Source organism: Callithrix jacchus, chromosome 7 (genome assembly GCF_049354715.1).
Source record: "Callithrix jacchus isolate 240 chromosome 7, calJac240_pri, whole genome shotgun sequence".
Taxonomy (NCBI): domain Eukaryota; kingdom Metazoa; phylum Chordata; class Mammalia; order Primates; family Cebidae; genus Callithrix; species Callithrix jacchus.
The window spans coordinates 88,203,202-88,229,445 of NC_133508.1; the positions used below are offsets into that span (position 1 = coordinate 88,203,202).

General features: G+C 48.9%; 1 protein-coding gene across 15 annotated transcripts in view; it reads right to left on the reverse strand.

Moving 5' to 3' along the window:
* The window catches only part of TTC39A (tetratricopeptide repeat domain 39A), a 59,643-nt gene extending 39,284 nt beyond the window's left edge, over window positions 1-20,359 (reverse strand). For 4 of the 15 annotated variants that reach the window (XM_078331715.1, XM_035251421.3, XM_035251424.3 and 1 more), the window contains exon 1: window positions 3,850-4,155. In XM_078331715.1, the coding sequence (XP_078187841.1) occupies window positions 3,850-4,061 (212 nt within the window). In that variant the 5' untranslated portion in view covers window positions 4,062-4,155. Of the gene's footprint in view, window positions 1-3,173; window positions 3,297-3,594; window positions 3,782-3,849; window positions 4,156-19,974 lie in introns of those variants that run through there. The other 11 variants (XM_078331718.1, XM_035251430.3, XM_035251423.3 and 8 more) reach the window with 4 other exon arrangements.
* Between the last annotated feature and the right edge of the window lie 5,885 nt (window positions 20,360-26,244).

A 26,244-nucleotide genomic window follows, 5' to 3' on the forward strand; every position in this document is an offset into this window, starting at 1 on the left:
GCTATTCCTTGCTGGATAACCTTGGGAATGTTCCGCACCTCCATTTCCTCATCAAGGAAATGGGAATGACAGTACTTCCCTCCCACGGTTTTTGTGAAGAACGACTGACTATGGAAAGCACAAGAATACTCAGAAAATGTGAGTAATTATTATTTTTTCTAAAATTATGTATTTTCATTTTTTTTTGAGAAAGAGAGAAAGGTTTGCTCTGTTGCCCAGGCTGGAGTACAACGGCACTATCTGGACTCACTACAACCTCTGCCTCCTGGGTTCAAGAGATACTCCTGCCTCGACCTCCTGAGTAGCTGGGATTATAGGCACCCACCGTCATGTCCAGCTGATTTTTGTATTTTTAGTAGAGACGGCATTTCACCATGTTGTCCAGGCTGGTCTCAAACTCCTGATCTCAAGTCATCCACCTGCCTCAGCCTCCCAAAGTGCTAGGATTATAGGCGTGAGCCACTGCACCCAGCCTTGTCATCATTTCTTGATCAAGCAGCACTGACTTTATGATGAAACTAAGTAACTTTAAAAGATTGAGTGGGCCAGGTGTGGTGGCTCACACTTGTAATCCCAGCACTTTGGGAGGCCAAGGCAGGAGGATCTCTTGAACCCAGGAATTTGAGACCAGCCTGAACAACAAAGCAAGATCCCGTCTCTTATTTTATTTTATTTTATTTTAAAGATCAAGTGCACATATCCAACAACCCAGCAATTCCACTACTAGGGGACACCCTAGTGAAACACATGTGCAAAGAACAATCGTACAAGAATATTCACTGTCTGAATAGCAAAACACTGGGAACACCTCGACATCCATCAAGAAGGATAAATAAACAAATGGAAGTGTCTACATAGGGCAGTATATCACACATCAGAGCAAGTGGGACAAGAGCTGCAGGATCAAGGCTAGAGCTCAGAAACCTGAAGTTGAGTGTGAAAACGCAAGCTACAGCATGACACATGCTATAGGACTCCATTCACAGAAAACTTCAAAGGACAAACTACAAACTACCTTTTTATTTTTTTTGAGACAGAGTTTCGCTCTTGTTGCCCAGGCTGCAACCTCTACCTCCTGGGTTCAAGTGACTCTCCTGCCTCAGCCTCCCAAGTAGCTGGGATTACAGGCATGTGCCACCACACCTGGCTAATTTTATATTTTTAGTAGAGACGGGGTGTCTCCATGTTGGTCAGCCTGGTCTCAAACTCCCAACCTGAGGTGTTCCGCTTGCCTCAGCCTCCCAAAGTGCTGGGATTATAGGCATGAGCCACCATGCCTGACCCAAACTACATATTTTTAAGACTTACACACACTGAGCAAAATAATAAAACAGGGAAATGATGAAACCTAAATTCAGGATGGCAATTAACTCTGGAGACTCAAGAAGGGAAGAGGTTTCCACAGGACCTTCAAAGATCTCTACTATGGTTTATTTCTTAAAAAGAATATAAAGTGGATGGGACATGATGTTAATATCTGACAAAGTTGGGCAGCAAAAGTTTGGGAGTTCATTTTATTATTTGCTGTATTTTTCTGAAGGCTTAAAATGTTTCATGATTTTTAAAGAGGTAGAGATTTAAGGGTTTCATTCATTCACCACTGACCATCTGGGCCCAGAGCAGGCCTTGCTGAGTGTTTGCTGAGCGAGTGAGTGTCTCTATAGTGAAGGTGAGAATGGTTCTGCTGCGTGCGGCCCTCCTCTGCTCAGATCCCACCAGGATGACCCTAACTAGGGGTGGGGACAGAGGGACAGGTGGCCTCAAAGAAGAGTGCGCAGGTATGCAGAGAGGCAGGTACGGTTCAGCATAAGGAAGACCCACCATCATAAGAGCAAGCTTGCTGTCCTGAGGCCTGCAGCAGCGCCAGAGGAGCCCGGGTTGTGGAGGGCACTTAGGCACAGAGGTAAGCATACAAGGAAGTGGGATGAATGTGGTTTTCAGCCAGGGAGTCTAGGCTTGCTCCATGCCCGACTTCTCTCCTGGAAACCACTTTTCTGGACCCAGCAGGGTGGTGGTGCTGTCAGGGCTGCGCGGAAGGAACCTATCCAACCTCCAGCTTTACAGACTCGGGCCCAGAGCAGGAAAGGAACAGCTAGCCTCGCTTCCCTGTGCTTTCCAAAGGAGGGACCAGGAGTCTAGGAAGGGTAAAGGACTTGGCCAAAGTCATACAACAAAAATGATCAAGCTGAAACTCACCAGGCAACCCTCTCCCAGGCCAAGGTGTCCCCCAGCAACCCAGCTTCCAAGCCCTGATAGAGCCACACACACACACAAGCCTCGTGGAGGTTTCCAGCTGCCAGCTGGCACCAGCCTCATCACCTCCCTGTTCATGTGTCAGGCCTCGGGGCCCTTAGCAAATATTGTCACTGGTGGTGAGTCTCCAAGCAACCTTCCTCCCAGCTCACCTGGGCTGGATCTCTGCCCAGCAACTTCCCAGCGGTCAGGGCTCCCAGCAGCTGCCCCCTGCCCTGCCCACTGGGGCACAAGAAAAGCAGAGAGTTTTGGAAAGTCTCCCAGCAATAGCAGTTGTCACTGCTACAGGGGTTGATGTAAGTAGGGATCCCATAGGGGTTTCTCAGTGGTATGTGGGTAGGGTTGGGCAGGAGAGCCACGTTGAAGGTGACAACGCCCACTTTTTACTACCCAGGTTCCTGCTGCACTCAATGGGCCTGGCTGGCCCATACCTTAGCCCTTTAAGTTCCCCTAATGTCCCTGAAGATGATGGGGGTGGGGGGACCTGACAACAGACAGAGCTGAGTTCAAATCCCACCCCCAACTCTCACCTCCTGGGTGACCGATGACAAATCACTTAAGTGCTCTGCCTCAGTTTCCTCATCCGTCACAGGGGAGAGTAACAGGGACACCCCACAGGAGTGAACGCCACGAGGCGGGTTGGGAAGGCGGCTCTGAACGTGTCTGTGACAACAGCTCTGTGAGAAAGTTGGGACCCAAAAGGGGAGTGACCGACCCCGGGTCCCCGCGCTTCCTCCCTCTTGCAGCCCCCAGCGCCCACTCCTGGCGGCGGCGGCTCCCGGGGCTGGGCGGGGTGGGGGCTGGAAGCCGCAGTGCGGCCCCGGGCGGGTGCGCGGGGGAGGCCTGGCGCGGCGCCCACCACCCGCCCCGGCCCCAGCCCGCGCCGCCTGCGACTCCGGGCCTCCCCGCTGCACACTTACCCCGCGGGCAGGGCTCCTGAGGCGTCGGCCGAGGTCATCGCCGAGGGGCGCAGGCGGCGCTGCCCCCGCCGGATGCTAGCCGCGGCCCAGGTGCTGCCGCCGGAACCCCGAGCCCGGCGCTGTGCGGTCGCGGACGCGGCGGCCGGGGAGGGGCGCGCCGGGGGCGGGGAAGGCGGCGGGGCCGGGCCGGGCCTCGGTCTCCACACCCGCACAGTGGGGCCATGGCCGCCCGCGGAGACCCGCGCTCCCGCTCCGACAGGTAAGAGCCCAGCGCCCTCCGCGCAGACACCGCCCGGCCGGGAGCTGGCGCCCTCCTCACACGTCCCCACCTATTTGGCGCTAGAAGTTCTTCTCCGGGACCTGAGGCCCACTTGCCCGTCACTTCCCCTCCCCACAGCTCCCGCCCTGAAGCAGCCCCTACCTGAGCCGTCACCATCCTCCCGCATTAATGAGGGCATTCGTGCAGACAAAGACAGCCCCCAGAGTCAGGCCTGGATTTTAATCCCACCATCTAGCCCACGGAGTGACTGCAGGAGACAAGGCGGGTAAAACGCGGTTTAGCACTCACCGCTAGCTGGCAGTTCGCAATGCCTTCTCAAATGATCCCCACAGTTGCTATTTTACAGATGGGGAAACTGAGTCATGGGGTTCATTTGATTCACACATGATCACTCACCTAATAAGTGGCAAGCTAGGACTGGAATCCAGCCATCCTGAATCCAAAGCCAACACTCCAGCCCCTTCCCCCCTTGGCCCTCTCTCCCCTGCGTTCCCAGTGCCTCTGTGGGGTTCACCCACCACACTCCCCAAATGTCCACTGTGTCCGGAGCCCTGAAGTTGGTGGCTCCATCTGACCTGATCTTCTGGCAGAGAGAGCCACCGGCCCATGAGGAGTTAACCAGCCACCACCTCCTGGCCCCAGATGCTGCTCTTAACCATGACTCATCAGAGCATGTGGCTGCCATTAGAGCTGTCCCTTCACAAAGGGAGGGACAGAAGTAAGGAATTACTGTCGCTCCCCTGGAACAACCATGACCTCCAGGACGTCAGAAGAGGAAGCAGAAGGGGACAGCCTGCAGAAGCGGCCACGGTGGAAACAGGACTTGCACCAGATCCCAGGGGAGCCAGGCAGGTTGGGCTTGATGGTAGCTACTCAAAACTAAACAGGCTGCCTGGAAAGGCAATGAATTCCCATCTTGCCCGTTTTTAAGCATGGGCCAGATGCTCACTTGCAAGAATCATCCCATTTCTAGAAGTCCCATATACAGACATGAAAAGATAATTAACTACTAGAAGCAAGGTGTGATGACATCCACCAGCAACTATAAAGAATCCAGACAAGGGGAGAGAATGAGGGGCTTCCTGGAAGAGGTGAGCCTTGAAGTTTGTTATTTAAACAAACCGAAGTCATGCAGAGGGTGTACCAGTTCGGGGAGCAGCATGGATGAAGGCATAGAGGTGAGAAAGGGCACACTGAGGATAGCTGGAGTTTGTGAGGCTGATGAGACCACCAGCAGTACGAGTAAAGAGGCTGATGAGGCTGGGGCCCCTATTGCATGCCATGCACTTTCAAATCTCTAGGCATTTAAACATGCTGTTCCTTCTGTGTGGAACACAACTTCCTCCTTTGTTACTTGTTAGTCATTCATGTAACCAGGGGTGGATCCAGAAGCTTACAATGGGGAGGCCACTGTTCAAAAAAAAAAATACAAATTTACCAAAACAGGTTGAGCATTCCTAATTTCAAAATCTGAAATCCAGAATGCCCCAAAATTTGAAGCTTTTTTTGTTTGTTTTTTTGACAGCGTCTCATTCTGTTGCCCAGGCTGGAGTTCAGTGTCATGATCTCATGATGTCATGATCTCATGATCTTGGCTTACCATAATCTCCGTCTCCTGGGTTCAAGCGATCCTCCTGCCTCAGCTTCCCAAGTAGCTGGGATTACAAGCACTCACCACCATGCCCAGCTAATTTTTGTATTTTTACTAGACAGGATTTTGCCATGTTTGCCAGGCTGGTCTCGAACTCTGTACCTCAAGTGATCCACCTATCTCAGCCTCCCAAAGTGAGATGGATTACAGGCGTAAGCCACCATGCCCAGCCTAAAACTTTAAGCTTTTTGAGCACTGTAGTTGGAGACTGTGGGCTGCCGTGTTTGCTGTGCTGTTGTTACAGCGGACACAGGGATTCTGCTGATGCTCAGGTGCTGCTGAGTTACCGTGAACACTTTATTTTTTCACTGTATTAATGGCATGTTATATTTTTACTGTTAAGTACTTATGTGTGAACAAGAGTAAAAAATGCTTATTGGGAGCATATAAATTTGCAGTCAAAAATGATGGTGATACTAAATAATCACAAGATTGTCCACATGGGTGGCTGAGTGACACCTCTGCTTTTTGATGATTCAGTGTACACAAACTTTGTTTCATGCACAGAATTATTAAAAATATTGTATAAAATTACCTTTAGGTGGCTGGGCACAGTAGCTCACGCCTGTAATCCCAGCACTTAGGGAGGTCAAGGCAGGAGGATCACCCGAGGTCAGGAGTTTGAGACCAGCCTGGCCAACATGGAGAAAACCCCATCTCTACTAAAAATACAAAATTAGCTGGGCATGGTGGCACATGCCTGTAATCCCAGCTACTCAGGAGGCTGAAGCAGGAGAATCGCTTGAACTCAGGAGGTGGAGGTTGCAGTGAGCTGAGATCGAGTCATGGCACTCCAGCCTGGGCAACAATATCGAAACTCCATCTCAAAAAAAAAAAAGAAAGAAAGAAAATTAGCTTTAAGCTATGTGTGTAAGGTGTATATGAAACACAAATGAATTTGACATTTAGGCTTGGGTCCCATCCCCAAGATAATTCATTATGCATATGCAAATATTCCAAAATCCATAAAAATCCCAAAATTGAAAGACTTCTGGTCCAGAGCATTTTGGGTTAGGGATAGTCAGCCTGTATAAAATTGCCAGAGCCTTGGAAGGGGCCAGATAAGTGAGGAACCCTGAAGCTATAAGCTCTATTAGTGCCAAGGTAAACCTTTACTATATTTGACCAACGTTTGTTGAGATTTTGCTATGTGCCAAAACTCTTCCCTACCCTGCAGGTTTCAGTTCACATGTCACCTCTTCCAGGAAGCCCTCCTTCCATAGCTGGGTCAGGGGATCCCTGTGCACCCACTGCCCCAACCCCCTCTGACCTACCTCATCACCCTGGGCTGTCACTGTCTGTGTGTGGTATGTGTATTTGGGGTGTTGGGGAGCAGGGGGTAGGTTTGTATGTGACTGTCTGCTTCTGAAGAGTAGGGCCTGGTCCGATTCATCTCTGTGTCTCAGGGCCTGACATCAGGTACCTGACTAGTCACCAGACACTAACACTTTACAGTTTTCCTGAGGTTATTATTATAACAATGGCTGACACACATCAAAGGCTTTTTACATGCTACACATGGTGTTCAATGTATAGCATGGATTATCTTATTCAATTTTCATTTTACCACCTCTCTGAGCCTCAGTTTCCTCATCAGTAAAATGGAAATAATAATATTGCCTACTTCCGAGGTTGCTCTGAGTATTAAGAATTCATATATAGGCTGAGCATAGTGGCTCACACCTGTAATACCAGCACTTTAGGAGGCTGAAGTGGGCGGATTCCAGGAGTTTGAGACCAGCCCGGGCAACATGGTGAGAGCCTGACTCTTAAAAAAAAAAAAAACCGGGCCAGGTGTGGTGGCTCACGCCTGTAATCCCAGCACTTTGGGAGGCTGAGGGGGACGAAACATCTGAGATCAGGAGTTTGAGACCAGCCTGACCAACATGGATAAACCCTGTCTCTACTAAAAATACAAAATTAGCCAGGTGTGGTGGTGCATGCCTGTAATCCCAGCTACTTGGGAGGCTGAGGCAGGAGGATCGCTTGAACCCTGGAGGGGGAGGTTTCAGTGAGCCGAGATGGCGCCATTGGACTCCAGCCTGGGAAACAAAAGTGAAACTCTGTCTCAAAAAAAAAAAAAAAAAGCCAAGCATGGTGGTACATAGTCCCAGCTACTCAGGAGTCTGAGGCAGGAGGATTAGTTGAGCCCAGGAGGTTGAGGCTGCAGTGATTCTTGATGGTGCCACTGCACTCCAGCCTGGGCAACAGAGTGAGATCCTGTCTCAAAAAAATAAAAATAAAAAATACAGTAGCAGAATGCTATAAAAATGGCCTGGTGATGGTTGTGGTGGACCACAAGACTCCACTTCCTTCCCCATTTCAAAGATGAAAACTGAGCTCAGTAAGGGAAGAAGAAGAGTTGCCTTTAGAGCTGGAACTCTCCCTACACCGCCACAGGGACGGTGATGCTGGAGCCACTCACCTGGTGAGTCAGCACACCAGAGTGGCCCACCCCTCAGGAGGGCCCCACCCAGGCCGATCCCGGCCCCCAGGAGCTCTGGCCCAGCCCCAGTGCAGGGGAGTTGTGAGTCACCATCATCATATCTGGCTCCCCAACTCAGGTGACCTTACTTGGATAACCTGCATGTCCCCACCTTGAGGTGACAGCTGAGCCCTGGCAATGGAAGAGCATCCTGAGTCCTGGGAGTCTTCCTCCTGTTGGGAGACCTGTTTCCTGGTGAATTACACATAGGAGATGCCAGGCCTGCTTTCCTCCCTCATTTCCTCCCCAACACGCAAGAACAAATCACCAAGGTCACCACACCTCTCAACGGGCCTGAGAACCTTCACAGACTGTTTTCACCTGTACCACTGTCAGCTTAAGAAGGCCCTTAACATGGCCAGGCACAGTGGCTCACACGTGTAATCCCAGCACTTTGGGAGGCTGAGGCGGGCAGATACTTGAGGTCAAGAGTTCGAGACCAGCCTGGCCAACATGGTGAAAACCCCATCTCTACTAAAAATAAAAATAAAAAATTAGCTGGGAGTGGTGGTGGACACCTGTAATCCCAGCTACTTGGGAGGCTGAGGCAGGAGAATTGCTTCAACCTGGGAGGCAGAGGTTGCAGTGAGCTGAGATCACACCATTACACTCCATCCTGGGCGACAGAGAGACTCTGTCTTAAAAAAAAAAAGGGCCCTTAATAAATACCTATTAAGTGAGACCTCAGAATGCCCTAGAAAGTTTTTAATAGCATTACCTCCTATCCTACAGATGAGAAAATAGAGGCTTGGACCAAGGTCTAGCCATTGCTTGAACCTGGGTCTTGGTTCCTTATCCTCCAGGGAAAGGGGAAAAAGACAAGAGTGGGAGGGTCATAGAAATGGGGGATACAAGCAGTGACACATGGTGCCATTGTTGTAGAAAGAACTTAAGCTGTGAAGTCAGCTCTGCCTCTACCTCTCTGAACCTCAGTGTTCCCATCTGTAAACCTGGGATAATAATCCCAAATTCTCAGGGATGCTGTGCAGATTACTGAGGATTATTTGGGTGATGCCTTCCCCCTTCTCAGCACACCTCTGAGCCCCTTCCCCCAGGCCTTTCCCTGGCATGACTTCCCAACACCTGCAGTCTCTACCAGCCCAGATCCCCCCTCCTCAGACTCTAGAACTGTTCCTCCCCTGCTGAACTGGTGACTATAAAGCAGCTTTTCTTAAAGCGAGTGAACCCCGCCCTAGCAGGTTACAGGCTTGGGCTTGTTAATAATTCACGTGAACGGGACCATCAATAAAGGGCCCTTGTAGGCCTGTGACAGTGACAGATCTTAAATCTCCTCTGGCAAGGGCCCTGGGGAGGATCTACTCCTGCCTCTTGAACAGGCATGGACTCCGCCCCCCCACTAGCTATGTGACCTTCAGCAAGTCACTGCCCCACTCTGGGGCAGTTTCATCTTACCACTAGATATAAAGGGGAGAGAAATTGGGGCAGGAGCTCAAGCAACCTCCCTGCTCTGAGGGTCTCAGTTCTAGAATCTGGGCTCTTCTACCCAAGTCTGGTTTCTAGGAGCTGCTGAGGGTGGGTCTAAGGAAGGAGCCTGGGTTAGTACAAGGGACCAAGAAGAGCTCTAACTGGAAAAAGGGATTAGAGCTCTAATTAGGGGTTTCCAGCAGTGAGTGGCATCCTTTCAGGGGTCAGAACTTGGGCGGTAGAGCCAGGAAGATCTGGATGGACTCCTGGCCCCACGATGTCCTAGCTGGGCAGTCCCAAACAACTCATCCGACTGGAGAATAGTTCAGAGAGCTGGTTTGAAAGCCAGGGCTTGCCCCTGACACTCTGGACCAGCAACTTCATTTCTGAAAGGGGGATGATGATGGCACCAACCTTGTTAGGTTGTTGCAAGAATTAAATGAGCTACATATCTTCAGGGCAGATGGGCTACCTGACACACTCCCGGTGGGAATAGAAATTGGCTCCACTGCCTGTAATCCCAGCACTTTGAGAGGCCAAGGTGGGAGGATTGCTTGAGGCCAGGAGTTGGAGACCAGCCTTGGCAACATAGTGAGACCCCCGTCTCTACAAAAAATAAAAAGTTAACTGGGCATGGTGGCACTCAACTGTAGTCTGCAGCTGTCGGTTCTCCACACAGCACCAGGCCCATTTGAAACTTAAGCCAGATCATGTCACAACTCCGCTCAAAGCCCTATAAAGGATCTCCATGTTGCTCAGTGCAAAAACTACAGTCTGTCCACAGCCCATGAGGCCCTGCACAACCTGTATGCTCCCACCATCTCCCGACATCATTTCCCTTTATTCCCTCACTTATTTCAGCCACACCAGCCTCCTTGCTCACTTCCAAATGTGCCAGGCACATTCCCACTGCGGGCCCTTTGGACTCGCTATGGCTGGAATGCTCTTCTCACACAATTCACTCCTTCTCCTTTAGGTCTCAGCTCAAATGTCACCTTCTCCGTGAGGCCTTCCCTGACCATTCTATTTAATTTTTTTTTTTTTTGAGACAGAGTCTTGTTCTGTCGTCCAGGCTAGTGTGCAGTGGTATAATCTTGGCTTATTGCAACCTCTGCCTCCTGGGTTCAAGAAGATTCTCCTGCCTCAGCCTCCCAAGTAGCTGAGACTACAGGTGCCCACTACCACGCCCGGCTAACTTTTGTATTTTTAGTAGAAATAGGGTTTCACCATGTTGGCCAGGCTGGTCTTGAAGTCCTGACCTCAGGTGATCTGCCCACCTCAGCCTCCCAAAATGCTGGGATTACAGGCATGAGCCACCATGCCTGGCCCCATTCTATTTAAAATGGAACCCCTGCACCCATACTCCCAGTTCTGCCCTGCATTATTTTTCCACAGTGCTTGTTGTCATGTGACATCTTTTTATTTTGCTTATTCATTTACTCTCCTTCTTCCCATTAAACTTTAAGTTCCACAAGTAAGGTTTTTGTTTGTTTGGGTTCTTACTATATTGCCCAGGCTGTCTTGAACTCCTGGGCTTACGTGATCCTCCTGCCTCAGCCTTCTGAGTAGCTAAGACTCTAGGGACATGTGGCTGTGCCCAGCTTCAGGATTTTTTGTTTGTTTGTTTTTGCATTACCATTTTCTTCTCTAATATATTTCCAGTGCCCAGAACAGTGCCTTACTCAATAAAAATGTTTGCTGCATAAATGAATTTGCTAGAATATGGAAAAATATGAAAAATGCAGAACATAAAATTATCCATTGAATATTAAAAAGAAAACCCTGACATCTATGCACTTTAGGAAGCATGAAGAGGTACCGAAGCCATTTCTGGGGGAGGTATTACAGTATAGTGCTGGGAACAGGAGATTTGAATCTGAATTTTGGCTTCTTCACTATAATCCAGGGCGACACTCTTCACCTCTTTGTGCCTAAGTTTCCTCATCTATTAAACTGGAGAAAACAAAGCTTCCCTGGTCAGAGCTGTATGGATTACAGGTGATGCTGCATGTCACATGCTGGCTGTCAGGGCACAAAGGCAGGTCTCTTGCATTACAGATCACAGAGGCAGGGGATGAGAACATTCTGGAGGCAGCGGGCAAGTTCAGAAGGTGTCCAGGGGAGAGGAGCTGGGGCCTGGAGGGAGCAGTGACAAGCAAAGGAGAAGAGAAGGAGAGAAGGGTGACCAATTGAGTGCAGTGCTGTTGAGTGGAGATTTATCCTCCTTTTTTTTTTTTTTTTTTGAAATGGAGTCTTATGTCCTGGCTGGAGTGTAGTGGTGCGATCTCGGCTCACTGCAATTTCCATCTCCCGGTTTCAAGAGATCCTCCTGCCTCGCCTCCCAAGTAGCTGGGATTACAGGTGTGCACTACCATGCCCGGCTAATTTTTGTATTTTTGTAGAGATGAGGTTTCGCCATGTTGGCCAGGCTGGTCTTGAACTCTTGACCTCAAGTGATCCACCCACCTTGGCCTCCCAAAGTGTTGGAATTACAGGTGTGAGCTGCACCCGGCCTGATTTATCCTCCTTTGAGTGGCCTTTCCTGTGCTCAGGGACAGCCCTTGGGGACACCTTTCCATCACCCAAATATAAAGCAATTGCCCATTTAATCATTTACTTAGTAAGACAGCAGTTTCTTTCAATGTGAGATTTAGCTACTGTATGTATCTAAGGAAGGATGTTTCTTAGCTGGAAATGGATTGAGCAGCTGCAGTGATTCTTCTTGCAGGGTGTGGGTGCTGGTCAGAGCAGACGCTGTAAGAGGGAGGCTACGGAGCAACACCTGAGGTGCAGGAGGCAAAACAAATTTCACTCCCATGGGAAGAAAAGGGGCCAAAAGGAATGGAGTGTCTTAGCTCAGTTCCACGTGGATGGGGTCTCTGATGTCCCACCTAGTCCTAATATAATTGTCCTTTAGTGGGGGTCATGGGTCAAAGGATCAGCCATTTATAGGGCAGAGGAAGGATTTTACTTGAAAGTGGTAGATTTCTGCGTTGCTATTCATCTGGGACAGACTGATCTATTATTTTATAGCCAGTCTTAGCATACGAAAGGACGGCTTGGGAATCTTGAGCTAAGAGAAAAATTCCTCTTTTCTCTTGGGAAGGAAGATGTTGGAAGACACACTGGGGCCTCCCAGAAGGGGATGTTCTACAGGAAGTCTCCTTCCAGGATGGCTGAGGGGAGAGGGCCATAACATCCTAAAATCATCTGTTCCTCTCTCCCTGCTTCCTAAGGTGTTCTTGAAAGTTATAGCCTGGCCAGGCATGGTGGCTTCCAGCACTTTGGGAGGCTGAGGTAGGAGGATCACTTGGGGCCAGGAGTTCAAGACCAGACTGGGCAACATGGTGAAACCCCATCTCTACCAAAATAAATAAATAAATAGACAAGTTATAGCTTGGCCCCGGTCGAGCTGCTGGGGAATTAAGGGAAGAGTCTGTCCCACCCATGGCATGGGGTGATTGCCATAGAGTGACTGTTTGCATCCCCACAACATTCATATGTTGAAATCCTTATGCCTAAGGTGACGGTATTAGGAGGTGGGCCCTTTGGGAGGTGATTAGGCCATGGGGGCAGAGCCCTCATGAACAAGATTGGTGCCCTTATAAAAGAAATTCAGGCCGAGCGCGGTGGCTCATGCCTGTAATCCCAGCACTTTGGGAGGCCGAGGTGGGTGGATTACGAGGTCAAGAGATCGAGACCATCCTGGTCAACATGGTGAAACCCCATCTCTACTAAAAATACAAAAAATTAACTGGGCATGGTGGCACGTGCCTGTAATCCCAGCTACTCAGGAGGCTGAGGCAGGAGAATTGCCTGAACCCAGGAGGCGGAGGTTGCGGTGAGCCGAGATTGCGCCATTGCACTCCAGCCTGGGTAACAAGAGCGAAACTCCGTCTCAAAAAAAAAAAAAATAAATAAATAAAAGAAATCCAAGAGAGACTCCTCGCCCCTTCCTCCATGTGAAGACACAGCAAGAAGGAACCATCTCTGAGCCAGAAAGCAGACCCTCATCAGATATTGAATCTGCCTTGATCTTGGACTTCCCATTCTCCAGAACGGTGAGAAATAAATTTCCGTTGTTTACAAACTACCCAGTTTATGATATTCCATTATAGCAGCCTGATTGGGAACGAACTAAGAAAGCCAAGTGCCTCAGCGACCATTCCCCACCAGGCCAGGTTGGTGGTGACAGTCAGGGAGAGAATCGCTGTTTCTGGCAAGGCGGCAACACAGGAGAGTGTGGGTGGCACAGGCCCCCAGGGGGGCCATGAATTTTCAGATCTCAGAGCATCAGAAACAGCAGGGGGACTCAGAGGAATGGGCAGCGTGCTCCAAATATATCATGATGTGGGTATGTCATGAAACTACAGCCTTTTTTTTAAATTGCATTTTAGGTTTTGGGATACATGTGCAGAACATGCAAGATAGTTGCATAGGTTCACACATGGCAGTGTGTTTTGCTGCCTTCCTCCCCTTCACCCACATTTGGCATTTCTCCCCAGGCTAGCCCTCCCCAGCTCCCCTCCCCCCCACTGCTGTCCCTCCCCTATTCCCCCCAATAGACCCCAGTGTGTAGTACTCCCTTCCCCGTGTCCATGTGTTCTCATTGTTCATCACCCACCTATGAGTGAGAATAGGTGGTATTTCATTTTCTGTTCTTGTGTCAGTTTGCTGAGAATCATGTTCTCCAGATTCATCCATGTCCCTACAAAGGACATGAACTCATCATTTTTGACTGCTGCATAACATTCCATAGTGTATATGTGCCACATTTTCCCAGTCCAGTCTATCATTGATGGGCATTTGGGTTGGTTCGAGGTCTTTGCTATTGTAAACAGTGCTGCAATGAACATTCGTGTGCATGTGTCCTTATAGTAGAACGATTTATACCCAGTAATAGGATTGCTGGGTCAAATGGAATTTCTATTTCTAAGGCCTTGAGGAATCACCACACTGTCTTCCACAATGGTTGAACTAATATACACTCCCACCAACAGTGTAAAAGTGTTCCTATTTCTCCACATCCTCTCCAGCATCTGTTGTCTCCAGATTTTTTAATGATCGCCATTCTAACTGGCATGAGATGGTATCTCAATGTGGTTTTGAGTTGCATCTCTCTAATTACCAGTGATGATGAGCATTTTTTCATATGTTTGTTGGCCTCAATGTAGATCTTCTTTTGTAAAGTGTCTGTTCATGTCCTTTGCCCATTTTTGAATGGGCTTGTTTGCTTTTTTCCTGTAAATCTGTTTGAGTTCTTTGTAAATTCTGGATATCAGCTCTTTGTCAGATGGGTAAACTGCAAAAATTTTTTCCCATTCTGTTGGTTGCCGATTCACTCTAGTGACTGTTTCTTTTGCCGTGCAGAAGAGGTGGAGTTTGATTAGGTCCCCATTTGTCTATTTTGGCTTTTGTTGCCAATGCTTTTGGTGTTTTGGTCATGAAGTCCTTGCCTACTCCTATGTCCTGAATGGTTTTGCCTAGATTTTCTTCTAGGGTTTTTATGGTGCCAGGTCTTATGTTTAAGTCTTTAATCCATCTGGAGTTAATTTTAGTGTAAGGTGTCAGGAAGGGGTCCAGAACACAACATATCTACAACCATACAATCTTTGATAAACCTGACAAAAACAAGCAATGGGGAAAGGATTCCCTGTTTAATAAATGGTGTTGGGAAAACTGGCTAGCCATGTGCAGAAAGGAGAAACTACAGCCTTTTTTAAGACCTGCTTAGTGGTCAAGTCTGCTAAACGCTGCCCTCCTCCCGCATCATGCCCCCTTTCTCCTCCCTTTCTCTCCAGCCCATTGGCTGAGTGAGGAGCCTTCTCTTACTTGACCCCACCTCTCAGGGAACAGCGATTGGTTGAAGGAAGAACCAGTCAGAGTAGTCTCCTGAGCTTTTTCAGACTAAAGCTGGTGAAGCCCTTCCTCTCGTAATCATCATTCATGCTGGTATAGCAGCATGCCAGGCAGTGCTTTACATAAACTAATTCATGCGATCGTCACGGCAATCCTGGGAGGCGAGTCCTAACATCACCCCCACTTTACAGATGAGGAAACTGAGGCACGAGAGGCTAAACAGCCTGTCCAAAATCATATTGCTAGAAAGTTTCAGAGTAAGGCTTCAAAACCAGCCTAAGGCCAGGCGTGGTGGCTCACACATGTAATCCCAACACTTTGGGAGGCCGAGGTGGGTGGATCACTTGAGATCAGGAGTTTGAGGTGAGCCTGATCAACATGGTGAAACCTCATCTCTACTAAAAGTACAAAATTAGCTGGGTGTGGTGGCACATGACGGTAATCCCCGCTATGTGGGAGGGTGAGACAGGAGAATCGCTTGAACCGGGAAGGTGGAGATTGCAGTGAGCCGAGAGCACCACTGCACTCCAGCCTGGGTGACAAGAGTGAAATTCCATCTCACAAAAAATAAAAAAAACACACAAACACACATACACACACCCCAACAACAACAACAGCAACAAGCAAAACCAGCCTCTGTGGCTCCAAAGTACTTCTTGCTTCTTCGATTTAGCATCCCAGGACTTCAGCATGGAAGCTGCTGGCAGCCATGCCTTGCACTGAGTGGAGAAGCAGGTGAGCATTAGGAGACAATGGAGCTGGCCACAGAGAGAAACTGCATTGAGAAGAAGAAATTTTCAGGAAAGACAGAGCAACTCAAGCACCTCAGATCATAGATGTGACGATATTACAGGAAATGTGGTGTGCTGGCAGAACTGAAGTTGCAACCCAAATCTATTTCTCAATGACCCCAAAAATGACCCAAATGTTCCAAGTTTGAACCGCTCCATAACTGACAGTGGGACAAAGGTTGCTTGAATGTTTTTCAAGGTCTTGTCGCCAGGGATTGAGGATCTGAGAGACCACAATGTGCCTCTTACATTAGAGCCCTCTCCTACCCCTTACAGTCACCCTCAGCAACCCTTGGGGGCAGAGCAGAGTCCTGGGATTAAAAGCTTCAACACTGTAGAAACTTGGAATTTTACATCACAAGTCTGGGAATCACAAATTATTCAACTTGAAGGATCTGAGAATCACAAAACTCAGCACTGGCCTCTAGTCCAAATTAATTCCCAAGGAAAAGACCCCAAAGCCCCCCAAGGATTCCAGCCACCAAATTAGAGACTCCCAACCTAGAAGCATCTGAGAGCTCCTCCAGCTCAGGCTCAAACCAAGAGCAGGAATTCTGACTACAGCAGTCCTAGCAGGCCTCCAGCCTCCTTGGCTGGGCACCTCCATTCTTGAGGAGGCTCCTTCCTCCCACAGCAGGTCTGCCACTCAATTACTCTCTCCAAAGCAATCTGCCTGTCTGCACATCCCCTTTTATTTTTGGTGCTGTCTCCTACCTCGAGTTGGGGCTATGGTATGCCTAAGAAGGGCCTGATTTGTAGGCAGTCCCCATTGTAAGATGCATGGGTGTCAGCAACAGTCCCCTTTCCTTTTCCTAGCAGTTCCCAGCTACCCAATCCTGGTGCCTGGAATCCCACCATTCACTCCCAAACCTTTCAGAATCCCCTCTGCTCAACAGAAATACCCTGGAAGGAATATTACCTCATATCAGTACTGAGAAGGAAGTGAACGACTATGCCCCAGTGACTGTTAGGTCCTTTACAAATAACTTCACTACATCTTCCCACAGCTCAGAGAGTAGCTATTATTTTACAGCTGAGTAAACTGAGGTTCACAAAGATCAAACAATAAATCAATGTCAAAGAGCCAGTAAGTAAGTGGCAAAGCAGGGATTGAGCACCCCTCCACCTCCCCATCCCCCCGTCAAGCTCTTTGACCTTGGCTATGCTGTGGGACCCCAGGTGGTGTGGTGGGCAAGGGGTGATGGTGGAGAGGTCACAGGTCCTGAGCTGGGAGAATAGAGACCCAGGTTTGAGCTGCGGGTGTGAGACCTCGTGTTGGCAGCTGGGAGTAAAGAATTCTCTGGGTATTTGTGCCCAGCAAGTTCCAGCTGAAGTACAAAGGGGCATGTGTGCAGGCTCGCACACACACTTCCTCACACAGGTCTATGGAGGGATGTGGAGGCCTCTGTTTGACCAGAGGCCCCCCAACTTCTCAGCCTGTCCATTCACTGCTTCTCAATTCTTCCTTCTTAACGTCTATCTCCCATTCCCTTCATTCTCCTAACCCATACCCCAGCATCTGTCTCCTGGACCATCACGCCAGCCTCCCCTCTGCTCTCCCTGCACACTGAGACATGAGTAACATACACACACTGGAGACCCCGAAGCCTCCTTGGTGCCCACAGGATGATGCACAACTGGATTCTCCAAGGCAGGACAGGTCCTGGCAGGCAAGAAAGCCATCTGGCCAAGGGATCTTCTCTTCCTCAGAAATGATCCCCTCATGTCCTCATCAAAACCAAAATGCACTCTGAGCCCCATTCTGTGCTGTGCTCTGGGAACATGGGGGCAGATGAGCCCTGTTCCCTTTCCATAAGTAGTAGGGAAACAGAAAAGGAGGAGGTGACGACGATCCAGCATTGAAATTATCTGTCCACAAAAATCCTTCCTCCATAGGACAGCATGGTCATCTTTAAATATGCAAAGCCCGCCAGTGGCTTCCCACCACAGTTAAACCTAAATTCCCGGTCCTGTTTGTTCTGGCCAGCCTGCCTCTGGGTCTCGCCAGGTATTGATCTTCCACCGTCCACACTCCTTTCTTCTCAGACACAGCTCGGGCTTTGATGTGAGCTGTCCTGCCTGCAGTGCTTCAGCACCGTCAGTCTTACTGTGCACAACGTTGCCTTATTGTACGCCTCGCCCAAGTGTTTACTTGTTTATGTCTGTCTCTCCCACTAGAACATGGTCTTGGCCAGGCACAGTGGCTCATGCCTGTAATCCCAGCACTTTGGGAGGCCGAGGCGGGCAGATCACGAGGTCAGGAGTTCGAGACCAGTCTGGCCATCATAGTGAAAACCGACCTCTACTAAAAATACAAAAAAATAGCAGTGTGGTGGTGTGTGCTTATAATTTCAGCTTCTTGGGAGGAGAATCAAATGATACCCGGGAGGTGGAGGTTGCAGTGAGGCAAGATCGTGCCATTGCACTCCAGCCCGGGTGACAGCGCCAGACTCTGTCTCAAAAAAAAAAAGTACATGGTCTCCAAGAGCAGGACCTGTATGTTGGAAGTAATGCCATACCTGCAGTCCCTCATACAGTGCTGGCCCAGCACACAAGTGCTCAACAATGTGTGCTGAAAGGCTGAATGAGAGCCACCAAAGGTGGTGGAGAGTTATGGAAGAGTTTTCTTTTCTTTACATTTTTTCCCTTTATTTATAGAGAGACAGGGTCTCACTATATTGCCCAGCCTGCTCTCAAACTCCTGGGCTCAACTGATCCTCCCGCCTTGGCCTTCCAAAGTGCTGGGATTACAGGCGTGAGCCACCACGCCTCACCCATGGAAGGGTTTTAGAGTAGAAAATGATTTGGTCTGGTTTGTGCTTTAGAAAAGACACATGCACGGGAATGTTCATTGCAGCACTGTTTACAATAGCAAAGACTTGAAATCAACCCAAATGCCCATCAATGATGGACTGGACAGGGAAAATGTGGCACATATACACCATGGAATACTATGCAGCCATAAAAAATGATGAGTTCGTGTCCTTTGTAGGGACATGGATGAACCTGGAAACCATCATTCTCAGCAAACTGACACAAGAACAGAAAATCAAACACCACATGTTCTCACTCATGGGCGGGTGCTGAACAATGAGAACACAAGGACACAGGGAGGGGAGTATCACACACTAGGGTCTGTAGAGGGGAACTAGGAAATGCCAGATATAGGTGATGGGAGGAAGGCAGCAAACCACATTGCCATGTATGTACCTATGCAACAATCTGGTATTTTCTTCACATGTACCCCAAAACCTAAAACGCAATAAAATATCTATTAAAAAAAAAAAGAAAGGATGTGTGGAAAGGGAGAGTCTGGAGAAGCTGGGGAAGGGGGCCTATTGCAATAGTCCAAGGAGAATAAACAGCTTTGAGAGATACTGGGAGATAAAATCAAGAGGACTTGTGCAGCGGGTGGGAGTAAGGGAGGGAGGTGTCAGGGATGACTACCAGGTTTCGGGCTTGGGCAATGGGTGGATGACTATACCATTCACCGACACGGGACACAGGAGGAGGAACAGGTTTGGGGCTTGCCAAGTCTGAGGTGTTCATAGGACAGTCAGATGGAGGTGTTGGATTGTCCTCCCTCTGGCACAGCAGAGTGAACTTTAAATATGTAAATATGACGGATTTGTGGGGAGGGCCCACGAACCTCAGAAGAGAGGTCAGGGCTGTCATCCCCTCACAAGAACACAACTGGGGGGGGGTCACTAACTCGTCCCGGAGGTAGGGACAGCTAGGGAGGTGACTGACACACCCCGGAAGGCTGGCCTTGGAGGAGTTGGGGTGCACATAATTCACCCTGGACTGGGACTTGAACCCAGCACTTCCCTCACCTGCTCCTCGGATGTGGACAACCCCTCAGAGGCACAGCCCTGGCTTCATCTGTCCAGGTATACGGGATGCCCACACTTGGCTCATGCAGAGCTGGGGAGGGAGAATCGGGTGAGAGGATGGAGGGCTAAACTCAGACGCCGCTGCCCAAACCTGACCGCCAGCCCCGCCTGAGGTCCCGCTCATCGAGCTGCCTTTGCAGGTGGCCCGCGGCTTGCAACACCGATCGGCGCTCAGGTGGGTCCGCATCCACACTCCCCAGTCCCCACCCTGCTGGGGGCGAGGACAGAGAGCAGGGCCCGTGCGGCCCTGCCCCTCCCGGCCTCCCGCCGACCCCCAGGCCCAGCGGCCACACCCCTCCACCCCCCGCTGTGCCCTTCAGCTGTTTCCCCCGCTTCCCCCGACGTCGGCTGGGTTCTCCCTCGACCCCTGGGTACCATCCGCGCCTGCGGCCGAGTCCCCGTCCCCTGCCCGGTTACCTGCGGTCGCTTTTCCGGGAGGCCGCCTCCTTCCAGGTGGTCAGAAAGGCCATGAGTGCGGGCCGGGCTTCGGCGGGGGCTTGGGCGGCCCCTCGCGGCGGCAGTGGCGGCTCCGGTGGCAGCACCTGGACGGGGCGAGCAGGGCGGGACCCGCGGCTCCTCCCCGCCCTGGCCCGGCGCCTCCCTGGCCCAAAGGGCGTCGGTGTCCCCGAAGCGGGCCTCTGGTCCCAGGGCAAGCCCAGTCCCACCCAGAACCAGAAAGGACCTCGAACACTTCGAGATTCATCACTGGGCACCGGGAGAAACGGAGGTCCAGGCTTCGTACAAGGTCACCAGGGGGCCAGCGGCAGGTCTCCCACTCCGTCCAGAGCCCGGACTCCAAATCGACCGCAAGGTGTCCTTACGGGTCTCTGCGGGACACAGCGTCACCACCAACCCCGTTCCCTCCTCCCTACAAACAAAGCCAGCTTTGCTAGGGGCCGCGCCTGAACGGGGTCAGAGGCTCCGGACTGAGTCAAATGCGGGGCACAGAGCACCAGCAGCAGGGGGCTGATAGGCAGGGAAGTGCAGAGCAGATCTCTGGGCGTAAGGGTGGAGGCTGCAGGCCAGGCCAGGCCCTGGCACGTGACCCACTTCACCAACTTCTGAGTTCAGTCCCCCATGGCAGGTCGGGGGACAGAGGAGAATGAACCACAGCCCCATCTCCAGTGTAAACTTTCTTTGAAGCCCCATATTTTCTCTTAGGTCACGTACAGTTTTGGTTTTCATTTTAAATTACCACCACCAAGCAGAATCAGCTCTGGAGCAAGAGGATTCCCTGGCCTGCAGTCCAGGAGCTTTTATTGGAGGCCCAACTAAGGAAAAGGAGTAGGAGAGCACCATGAGGAGGCATATGAGGAAGACCTGCTCCAGCTCCAGTGTGAAGAATGGATTCAGGGACCCCTGGAGACTTAGCTCATCAGAGAAGGTGGGGGTTGAACACAGGGCAGGGGCAGGGTGGCTAAGGACTATTTTTGTTTCCTTCTGGGCTGGGTCTGTGGCCTAGGTACTGTGCAATACAAATTTGTGTCCAGTAAATGGTGACTGGTTCTCACATGTCAGGTGTTCTCTCACATCAAGCCCCAAGCCAGGCAGTTTACACCAATTCTTATTTATCTACACCTTAGTACATACTCACTCATCCCAATTTTACAGTTGATGAAACAAGTTCAGAGGGGTGAATGACCTTTCCTGAAATCAAGTTGTGGACCAGATCTTACACCCAGGCTTCTCTGCCCAATCTGGTGCTTTCCTCTCACCCTGCCTATGGATCACAGGTGGGCTCAGGCTGGCGTGGGAGGTCCTGTGTAAAGCTGACCAGAGGGCAGAGGCTCCAAGGACCATCTGGGCTATTTCTCTCACTCTTCCCTGGTAGGCAGCAGAGAACATACAACCTTTTCCTCTTTCTCTGGGCACCCATATCATGGTCTTTGCAGATAAACAAGGGTCCAAGAATACTGCTTATCTGATCACAAAGCTAGAGCTTCTAGATCTGGAAATTCCAGTTACAGTTTGCTCAGGGACCCAAACCCCTTAATCCACAGAGCCTCTTCCAGCTCGGCAGCACTGGGCACTTCAAATAGCCAACTTTCTCCTGGGTTCACAGGCAACAAGAGCCACAGGACCTCAGAAGCCTGGCTTCCTATGGGTCCAGAGCCCAGTCTCACAGAGCCTCTGAGCCCACAGCCAACACCACTTCCTCCAGGAAGCCGTCCAGGACCTCCCCATTGGAGCAGTCTCTCCCTTTTCAGAGTTACATTTTTATCTGTCTCTCTCACAGCATTTAGCACTATATATTTTGAAATCCTTGTATAAGTTATTTAAAAGGGTATTTGTCTCATTTTTCAGATTTCTATCTGAAGGTACAGACAATATCTCATATGTTGTCTTCCACAGAGCCCAGCACTATTGCTATACATAGCAGGTACTCAATGGTGAGTAGAGAAGGAACTAGTATCTATAAAGCTTCTACCCAGTGGTAGGCACTATGCAAAGGGCCTTTACATGTCTACCTCTAATCTAGACAACTGTTTTAAGAATATTTGGGTCAGAAGTTTAGAAATGTTCTTGAGATCAAATCAGGAGCTGGGATTCAATCCTGGGGTCCTTAAACTTCAAGGCTCGTTTCTTATTCTTCCTCATCTGTGTAGAATTATGTTACTTGGGCCCTTAAACTCTTCACATATGCCAACTCATTTAATCCTCAAAATAATCCTAACATGTCTGTTCTTTTACAATCCCAATTTTATAGTTGAAAAAGTGAGGCAGAGAGGAATTTTAATTGGCCCCAGATCACACAAACTAGTTAAGTGGCAGAGCTAGGACTCAACACAAGCAGCTAGACTCGAGTCTATATCTTAACCCCAGCCCTAGTCTGCCTGCCACACAAGCTATTAGATGCACAAGGCATTTAGGAGCCACTTTCTCAAGCTTATTTTGAATTACATAACAAACCCAAGGTAGAATAGGTTTTATTCTTCCTATCCTCTCTTCCACTGGGGCCACACTGCTTAGGTTAGAATCTTGGTCCCACGACTTGGTAACTGCACAACCAGGCAAGTTATTCAACCTCTTTGTGTCTGTTTTTAACAGTAAAATGAGGATAACAGCACCTATTACAAGGGTTGTTGTAAGGATTAAATAAGTTAATGCAAGTAAAACAGAATGGTGCTGGACACAGAGTGTGTGTTACCTCTACCTCCTATAGTTCTATCCAGAATCAGAGGGCAACATCAGAGGGCAACGAAGTGTTCTATTTAAATGAACTTTCAAGATGACTCAAGTTTATCCCCTTTATTATTACCTCTTTTTTTTAAACATGGGCATGGCAGCTCTTAGTGAGTATCTGCCGTTTAACAGAAACCATGACTTTGTATCTATCATTTTTTTTTTTTTTTTGAGACAATGTCTTGCTCTGTTGCCTAGTCTGGAGTGCAGTGGTATGATCACAGTTCACTGCAGCCTGTAACTCCTGGCTTCAAGTGATCCTCCCACTTCAGTCTCCTGAGTAACTATGGCTTCAGGTGCATGCCATTATGCCTGGCTAATTAAAAAAATTTTTTTTGTAGAGACAGAGTGTTGCTATGTTGTCCATGCTGGTCTGGAACTCCTGGACTCAGGCAATCCTCGTGCCTGGGCCTCCCAAAATTCTGGGATTACAGGCATAAGCCACCACATCCAACCTGTATCTATCATCTTTAATCCTGGCAACTACCCTGTAAGGGAACTGTTATCCCTGAGGACCACAGAGGTTAACAAATTTACCCAAAAACACAGTTAGGAAATTAAAACTCCAAGGTCTGGATTCCTTCCACAAGGCCAGGAACCTGCTCAGGAAGCTGAGATACATCAGAGTTTTCTTTTGCTTGTATGTGGTTAAGGCAGCATGCTACAAGGGAGCAAGGGTGAAGGGCTACTAAGCTGCTTCTACCCATTCTAGGACCAGAGTTTTGATTCAATTAAGTATAGCCTCTACCCCATCCAGGTCTTTACATGTCAAAGTGCCTAGAAGGATCTTTAACTCATGTAGAGGCTCACAATCTGGAGAACAAATCAGGGTTGTCTCAGTTCTGACAAGTCCACCATCATTAAAAGGCCCACAGGCTGAGCAAGCAGTTTTTTTCAGTTTCTCTTGTATATAGAGCCTTGGAGGGATGCCAGGTCTGCTCTGTGCTCCATGGAGGCTTCTTGCTTAGGACCTAGGTTGCTGAGTCTTGCACACCTGCTCTTAAGGGCAGTCCTTTGAGCATAAGTAGCAGCAGAGATCAAAAGGCAGTCCAGTGTGGCAGAAGAGTAAGTTTCACAGCTGAGGCAACTGGGCTGGAACCCGGATTGTCCGGCTGTGAACCTTTCCTACGTTGGGGTTTCTTGGCCAAATTGCTTCCATCTCTCTATACCTCACATTTTCTATTTAAGTGTCATGAAGAATAAATTATACATATATTAAGAACCCTAGTGCCAGGCTCAGAGAAGTTCCCCAATAAGTGTCAGCTTTTTCCCATTTCTTTTCCCACAAGTTCTGACGATTCCAAAGGAAACAGAAAGGAGAGGCTGTAACTAAGGCCTTAGGTCTTGGGCAGCTGCACACATTCTACACACTTAGTGCAGTGAGGAAGGAAAAATGGGAGGAATCTTTCTGTGGATCCCCACCCCCCCATAAGATAATCTTTATATCATTCACCTGGATATGCAACATTAGGACTTACATTTATTTGGATTTTAAAAAATAAATGGCTTTCAAACATTTTATCTTGTGACCCAGCACATACTCAATAATGAATTCTATTTCATGATTTTAAAAATAATGCTCATTAACATACTGAAAAGTTTACATATAATGGATCAAAAGTTTACATATAATGGATCAAAGCAAAGATATGCAAAGTCACCCCAAAGAGGCATTATAAAGTTACCCAACCAGCCAAACCAGACTATAACCTGATTAAACATATTAATCTGAAAAATGTGTCCATGAGAGGGGCCCAGGCATTCCTGGCTGCAGAGATCAAGAGAAGCCTCAGAGGGAGGAGGTATCCAAGCACCAGCATGGGAGGAATCATGTTCAACCAATTGTGGGCACTGCAAGCCCCGTGGCAACTTTATTTTTACTGGAAAGTGACATTCTGGTCTTTATATCAGTCCCTGTGAAACTGCTTAATGAGAGATCTGTCTTTGCTTAACTGATGAAAATCAGGTTTCTAAACTTGAAGGTCAGATCTTGGATCAGGCTGAATTCACTAAAGTAATGAATGCTATTTAAATGATGCCTCCTAGGAGACTGCTAGCCTTTTCCAGTCAACAGAGCCCTAACATCAAATGATGTGGCCTTGTGAGAACTGTGCTTTAAGAACAACAACAACAACAATTCCAACAGTCACCATGTATGTTCTTAGTAATGCTAGTAAGAATACGGTGTTCTGGGGACACCACCTCTGGGAAGACTTTCCCAATCCTCTCAGTTAGAACTATGGGCATCCCAGCACTCCTAAGGTAATCCTCAGTATGCAATGCTGTGAAATTATGTAAGTAGATACCTATCTTCCCTACTATACCATTAATGGCAAGGCCCTCATATGAGTCTTCTCTGTCCCTGGTGCAGCACACAACAGATCTTAGCAAAGGTCAATGGAATAATGACTTTCTCACTGTGTATTTTCAAAACTAAGACAATAGAGAGCTTTCTGGAAGTAAAAGGTACATTATAGATCCATGCATCAAAGGAAAAAAGTATCTTATTTTTCTTTTTCCAGCAGAACAGAGTGATTGAACATGAATTTTTGAGTCAGACTGCCTGGTTTTGTTTTATGAGATGGAGTTTCGCCCTTTCGCCTAGGCTGAAGTGAAGTGGCACGATCTCGGCTCACTGTGACCTCTGCCCCCCACCCCCAGTTCAAGCAATTCTCCTGCCTCAGCCTCCCAAGTAGCTGGGATTATAGCTGCCCACCAGCAGGCCCAGCTAATTATTATTATTTTGTATTTTTAGTAGAGATGGAGTTTCGACGTGTTGGTCAGGCTGATCTGGAACTCCTGACCTCAGGTGATTCACCCGCCATGGCCTTCCAAAGTGCTAGGATTATAGGTGTGAGCCACCACTCCCGACCAACTGCCTGAGTTGGAATTCTAGCTCTGTCACTTTTCAGCTCTGTGACCTTGGACAAATTATTTAACCTCTTTGTACTTCTCAGCCTTCTCATCTGTAAACTGGGAATAACAGTACCTAACTTAAAAGCATGTTACGGAGGTTTATCAGTACATATAAAGTACTTTAAATAGTACTGGGCACTAAGTAAGTGCTATATAAGTGTTAGCTTGCAATTATTATTTTTATTTATTTTTTGGGGGGAGACAGAGTCTCACTCTGTCATCCAGGCTGGAGTACAGTGGTGTGGTATTGGTTCACTGAAGCCTCCACCTCCAAGGTTCAAGTGATTCTCCTGCCTCAGCCTCCCGACTGTAGCTGAGACTACAGGCATGCATCACCATGCCCAGCTAATTTTTGTATTTTCAGTAGGGTCGGGGTTTCACCATGTTGGCCAGGCTGGTCTCAAGACTCCTGACCTCAAGTGATCTGCCTACCTCGGCCTCCCAAAGTGCTGGGATTACAGGCTTGAACCACCATACCCAGCCACCAATCCCAGCAATTATTATTTTTAAAAACCGGGTATCCATAAGAAAGATTAGAGGTTACCAAGCAGAATCCACAGGTCAAGTACAGCATGACAAAGTGGAATA